The 6,258-nt window shown below is 34.4% G+C and overlaps 1 protein-coding gene across 2 annotated transcripts; it reads left to right on the forward strand.

Annotated features, from left to right (window-relative positions):
- The first annotated feature begins 512 nt into the window (after positions 1 to 512).
- Positions 513 to 3,666, forward strand: LOC108338870 (receptor-like cytosolic serine/threonine-protein kinase RBK1). Of its 2 annotated transcripts, none has more exons than XM_017575922.2 (7): positions 513 to 1,359; positions 1,661 to 1,918; positions 2,030 to 2,181; positions 2,268 to 2,347; positions 2,436 to 2,574; positions 2,751 to 2,900; positions 3,094 to 3,666. In XM_017575922.2, exons 1-7 carry the CDS (start codon positions 861 to 863, stop codon positions 3,250 to 3,252), a joined length of 1,437 nt encoding a protein of 478 aa, XP_017431411.1. In that variant the 5' UTR covers positions 513 to 860; the 3' UTR covers positions 3,253 to 3,666. The 2 variants fall into 2 exon arrangements, with proteins under 2 accessions (XP_017431411.1, XP_017431420.1); XM_017575931.2 differs by having other exon boundaries at positions 3,103 to 3,666.
- Positions 3,667 to 6,258: the final 2,592 nt, after the last annotated feature.

A 6,258-nucleotide genomic window follows, 5' to 3' on the forward strand; every position in this document is an offset into this window, starting at 1 on the left:
ATATTTTACTATTCCTGAGTATGATTAAAATTTCATGTTGATATTACTATAATATAAATATATCATCTCATGTTCACGTTGATTAAGATTCATAAAATAAATGTTAAATAAACCAACTAGTAATTATTATCTTAGTCTCCAAACTTGACAAATTTATGTAATAAGGTGATAAAAATAACGATAGTTTTAAGATTTTTCTTTTTTCAGTTGAATACTTTCAGATCCTAAAATGAAAGCTTAAGGTAAGTGAAAATGATGATGAGGCTACGTGCATATTGTTACATGGCTTTGGTGCGTTATGTGTGGAAAAACAAAAACATAAAAAGAAACGTAGAATGACATAAGATAAGTGCATAAATATAGTAAAGATTCGAAACATCCTGATGAGCTGGTATGGTCTCCTCCTCCTCCTTCCAAGAATAACCACCGCTCAAAGATATACCAATTTTGAATTACACCACCTTCTTCTCTCTTATCCCCGCTGCTCCAATCCACCACTCCACACCCTCATCAGAAGGAAAAATGAGGTAAGGAATTTTCAGCGTTGAAATTCTCCACCCTTTTTCTTTTTTTTTCTGGTGAGGGCGTGATCACCTTCATCCACTTCGAATCTTTCCAGTAAACCCTTCCAGGGGGAAACTAACACAGCCAACCATGCCTCCTTGACAACCCTAACCTTAATTCCTTCACCCTGTCAACTTCCTCTTCAACAAAATACGCCATATGGCGATTACATTCCGATAACAGCAACATAGAAATAACTGCAAGCCTTTCCTCGAAGAAAACAAGACCGTGCAACTGTCCGTACGAGGTAGAGGTTTGTTTTCTTTTTTTGTTTTATTGCTGTTATTATTATTTAGATGGAGAAAGTAGAGAAAAAGGGAAAAGAAACCAAAGAAAAGAAATGGACGCGGAAACTGGAGTTACCGTCGATAATGGGGAACCCGAAGAAAGAGGTTGCATGCGACGACGACGTATTGGCGTCGCCGAGGGATGTATTTGGGGTTCCCGTTTCGGGGACGGATTCGGACAGCACGGGGAGCAGCAACTACAATGGGCTTGGATCGCCCGGAGTGGTCTCAAATCGGTGCCTGAGAGACCCGCAGAACCAGCAATGGAAGACGATGATCGACGTGTTGAGGTTCAAGTCCGTTAGAAGATTCTCGACTATTCCTCTGCTTGGGGCGAGTTACGAGATCTCGCGCCGGAGCCTGAGGAACAAGTTGGCCCGTATTCGACCTGCCAATGACGACGATGATTTGGATTCTTGTATTGACATTGACGGCATTGCCACCAAGCCTTCTTGGAGAAACTTCAATTACGCTGACCTCGTCGCTGCAACCGACGATTTCAACCCTGGTATGAATCAACGCCAAATTATACATCCCTTTTCGTTTTCACTTTTCAATTTATGCACTTTCTTTCTTCACACTTTAAAGGTTATTTGATGCCAAACTTAATTTATGGTATTTTCGGCTGCGTCTTCATAGAGTTGGTTAAGAAATGCTTGAAAAACATTTGGTTTAATTGAGCGTTAGATATGTAATATAAATAAGTACTTGGTACGTTTTCGCTTACATATCATCATTATTTCACAGATTTTTACACGTTTTTGGATATTGGATATTGTATGCGCATGTTTATATTCGTGTTTATGCAGAGAACATGATCGGAAAAGGTGGTCATGCTGAAGTCTACAAAGGATGCTTACCTGATGGTCGAGTTGTAGCAGTTAAAAGGCTAATGAGGAATGAAAAGGACATCGAGGATACAGTTGGTGATTTCTTGTCAGAGCTTGGAATCATTGCTCACATTAACCACCCAAATGCAACACGCTTGATAGGGTTTGGGATCGACCAAGGTCTCTATTTTGTTCTACAATTGGCCCCACATGGAAGCCTTGCCTCTCTGCTCTTTGGTGCAGCTCCCACTTCTCATTTCATCTCTTCTATTTTCAAGCATAGACAGACTCCCTATATGAATAGTGTTAAGGTTACATGGCTAATAAAAATGACACGTAATATTTCAGGACCTCAATGTCTGGAATGGACTGTAAGGTTTAAAGTAGCTGTTGCGGTTGCAAAAGGATTACAGTATCTCCACCACGATTGCCCGAGAAGAATCATTCACAGAGACATCAAAGCCTCAAATATATTACTCAACGACAATAATGAAGCTGAGGTACTTTGTGTCAGTCTACAATGTACTATTGTGTACTTGATCTTTGTTTTGTGGAAAGGTAAAAAATTTCTTGTGATAAACTGCAGATATCAGACTTTGGATTGGCAAAGTGGCTCCCAGATAAATGGGCTCACCATGTTGTCTTCCCAATAGAAGGCACATTTGGGTACGCATTGCAGCCTTTGTTTTAATTTGCATATTTTCTTCTCATTGCAACTCCATTTACTGAGAAGCTGCATGATCAATGGCTACAGGTATTTAGCTCCGGAGTACTTTATGCATGGAATAGTTGATGAGAAGACTGATGTTTTTGCATTTGGGGTTTTGTTACTCGAGCTTATAACAGGGCGTCGAGCAGTTGATTCCAATAGCAGGGAAAGTCTTGTGATCTGGGTAAGTCCTGATAAGCTAGCTCTACTCAAATCCTTGGCTCCTTCACCTTCTCTCCAATCTTCTGCATTACTTTCAACTAAGATTCATAATTAGGGAAGACCGGATTACAAAAGTATATGTTGCATATGCTAATAACTTTAGAAAGACAGAGACTGACCAAGTTGTGCTTTGATCAGGCCAAACCACTTCTGGATGCAAAGCTGGTCCAAGAATTGGTAGACCCCAGATTGGGAGCTAATTATGATCTGGCCGAAATGAAGTATTGCATGGAAACGGCTTCCTTGTGCATCCATCACATGTCCTCTAAGCGGCCATACATGGATCTGGTAAACAAATGAAAACTCTTCCTCATTCATATCGTGTCACTGATTGCAAGTTATAGAATGACATGCCTCATTGATTTTTGGGGGATACTTAATGAGACTTGTCTCTTCGGTAATATATATATATATATATATATATATATATATATATATATATATATATATATATATATATATATATATATATATATATCAGGTTGTGCAGCTACTGAAAGGAGAAGAAGTGCCAGTAGAACTCAATCACAACTCACCTACTCCAAGATCACTCTTGATAGATGCATGTGACCTGGAAGATTACACTTGCTCTAACTATTTGAACGACCTCAATCGCCACAGGCAATTACTCATGGAGTGATGCATTTATGGGAGCTGTGTGCATGTTTTACCATTGTGTCTGTTGAAGCTTGTGGAATAATACTTGTATAGCAGTGTGTATTAGTGTGTATTAGGGTGCACGCGTGTGGTGAAGATGACAATGCCAGAAGCTCGGGTCCTTGTTGAGGCATGGGAAAATATCTTAGGTTGTAAGTTGGCATGAACTTGTATGTGGTTGACTTACAACTAAGGACTAAGGGCCTCTCTACAACTAACTATTTTTAAACAAAACAATCTAATGAGCAAATCATCCGTCAGAGAGCGTCTGTACCTTTTTGATTCTGTAGTGATTATTAGTAGTGCCTTTCAAACAATTTCATACCAAACTCACCCTCATTCTCACAACCTTCCTTTTCCATTTCTCCCATTCTTTTTGCTGGATTCACTTCACCAACAAACAACACTCTTTTTGTCAATTACTTCTCTCATTTTTATTTTCTGAGAATGCAATTTTATCAAAATTCAAAGGAAGGGATCTCAAATTTAAGAAAGGCATCACAATACAAAATAATTAAAATACCTGCAACAATAATTTATCTCTCATCTGATTACTTAAACTCCAATCTTCTAAATTTGGGTGCTACTACATGGACCCAAGCTTTTAGATTGTAATTTGTTTTAAAAAAAATTCATAATAATTATCTTAAAGATAATATATTTAAAATAAGGTTTAAATATTTTTTTGTCTTTATACTATTATAAAAATTATGTTTCGTGCTAAACAAAGTATTTTGTCTATATACTTTATCAAAAGTAACATAAAACTTCATTCAAAAAAAAATATCTGAAAATTATATTATAGTTCATCGTGAAACTTCGTCTGGTACATGAAAAACATTCCACATAATGCTTGTAAGGAAAGATATTTTGCATGACTTTCCTAAAGTATAAAGAATAAATACTTTATAATTTAGTTTAAAAACAAAACAATTTTTTTTTTATAATAGTACTTAAGGAAAACATAAAGAATTTAAAAAAGTATAACTCATTATGTTATGTAATTTTGTTTTCAAACAATGGAATGAAATGTTTGTTCTTTTCATTATAAAATATTCAATAAAACAACAACAGTTTCATTCCATCTCACTTTGGTTGTTATGATCCATTCGGTATCATTTTCTATCTTCCATCTAAACATTACCATTATAATTGTAATGTAATTTATCCAAACATGATCATTATAATGGTAAAGTAATTTCAGTAAAAATCCTAAAAGAAGTTATTAATATTTTTTGCCCAATTCAGCTTTAGGATTAGAGATGTGTATTGTCATAAGAGGATTCTCATCATAGTACATAAGAAATGTGTCTGTAACAGATATATTAACTAAGTATGATTGGACATCTAGATGTTTTTTCGATCTGTCCAAGGTATATGGTCTGTTAAGAGCACCTTAGTATGACATGTAATAGATGTATAAAAAAGTCATTTTGGTCTTAGGTCAATCATCTATTGGTTGATCGAGTTGTTTGGGTTATTATTTAGCTAAAATTTTGGAAACTGTTGTGTAAAAACAAGAAATTTGATACTTTTCCTAATTGGACGCAATCAATTTTCTACCACTCAGGATTTTATCTTTCATATTATTTTTTGGACTCTTATGATTATTGTATGAAAGAAAAAATGTCACAGAGAAAAAGTAAGCATACATTCAAATATTATATCATTAACATATAATGTGTTCTGATCTAAAGTCAATTGAGATAATATTGTTTGGATCAATCATCGCATGTGAGGTATTATTGACTTTTGAGTTTGAAACTCCATCACAATTTTGTCCATAAAAAATGTATTAAATGGTTGAAGAGAAAGATGTATCTACTCCTAAGCGATATACTAGAACAAGCTTCTAGTTGAGGTATAAAGGGAATGAGGTTCATCTTTGGAACTGCTTTTCATGCCTTCCAAACGAGGGCTAAGGGTTGATCTTTGGAACCATTTTTCTATTCTCTTGTGGAATGAGCGTGCTACTTTGGAACCTCATTTTCATCCCTATAGATAGCAATAATGTTTATACTTTAAGTTTGTTGAGATAACATCAATATGATCAATCAATGCATCTGAGGTCTTGTTTGCTTTGGAGCTTGAAGCTTCGACATGATTTTATCCTTAAAATGTATCTCCAAAGGTTAAAGGAGAAAAGTGTATTTAACTTGTTATTGACTTCCACTCTTAAGCAACGTAGGACTATTAGATGTATCAAAACAAAATGTTCTTAATATTGGATTTGGGTGGAGTGTATTCAATGTGAGGTGTGAAACTCTTAAGAGTCAATGTGTTTCCTCGTAATGAGAGACCTTTAAGTTTTTAAGAGAAACAACAGAGAAATCCACCAACAAAAAAATATATCATTGAGTTAAGAAGAATTTAGAGAGTATTTATATGATTGTATAAGTATTGAAAAGGAATGGAGTGAATACTCCCTCTAAGATGCATATGTATTTATAAGTTTTTAGGATTCTTGAAGAATGAGTAAAAAGATAATAAAAGTAAGTATGAGAAAAAGTTGATTATTGAGTATCAGTAAAAGATATCTTCATTGAGTTATAACTAATATCTATTATTTTATGTGTGTGTCCAAATTATTTGAATAATAGATAAATAATTTGTTAGATATATTTAATTATCTTAGAGTCATATATACACATGAGTCTTCCAAACTCGAAATCTATAAATGAGGTATAAGTAGATCAAAATATTGGATGAACAAGTTTTATAGGTAATTAATTGTATTTCAAAAATGGTTTTAGAGGATTACATTGATCCAATTAAGTGATATTTATTTTAAAACAATTGATCCAATTAAGTGATATTTATTTTAAAACAATTTCCACATGTTCAACTCACATTACTTTGATCTCATTAATGGAATATGTTAATTAACTTTTTGGTTTAATGTAAATAGACATCAAATGACTTTGATTTGAACTTTAATTGATTTTATCATTTAGGTAACTTGCAAATATAAAACTTTAACCAGGAACTT

The sequence above is a fragment of the Vigna angularis genome, chromosome 1 (genome assembly GCF_016808095.1).
Source record: "Vigna angularis cultivar LongXiaoDou No.4 chromosome 1, ASM1680809v1, whole genome shotgun sequence".
In the NCBI taxonomy this organism is placed as follows: Eukaryota; Viridiplantae; Streptophyta; class Magnoliopsida; order Fabales; family Fabaceae; genus Vigna; species Vigna angularis.

Excerpts from the sequence above, each read along its gene's own strand:
- LOC108338870 (XM_017575922.2), top strand. The coding sequence starts at position 861 with ATGGAGAAAGTAGAGAAAAAGGGAAAAGAAACCAAAGAAAAGAAATGG. Across the intron at positions 1,919-2,029 it reads CCTTGCCTCTCTGCTCTTTG|GACCTCAATGTCTGGAATGG; the intron begins GTGCAGCTCCCA and ends GTAATATTTCAG. Across the intron at positions 2,348-2,435 it reads CCAATAGAAGGCACATTTGG|GTATTTAGCTCCGGAGTACT; the intron begins GTACGCATTGCA and ends CAATGGCTACAG.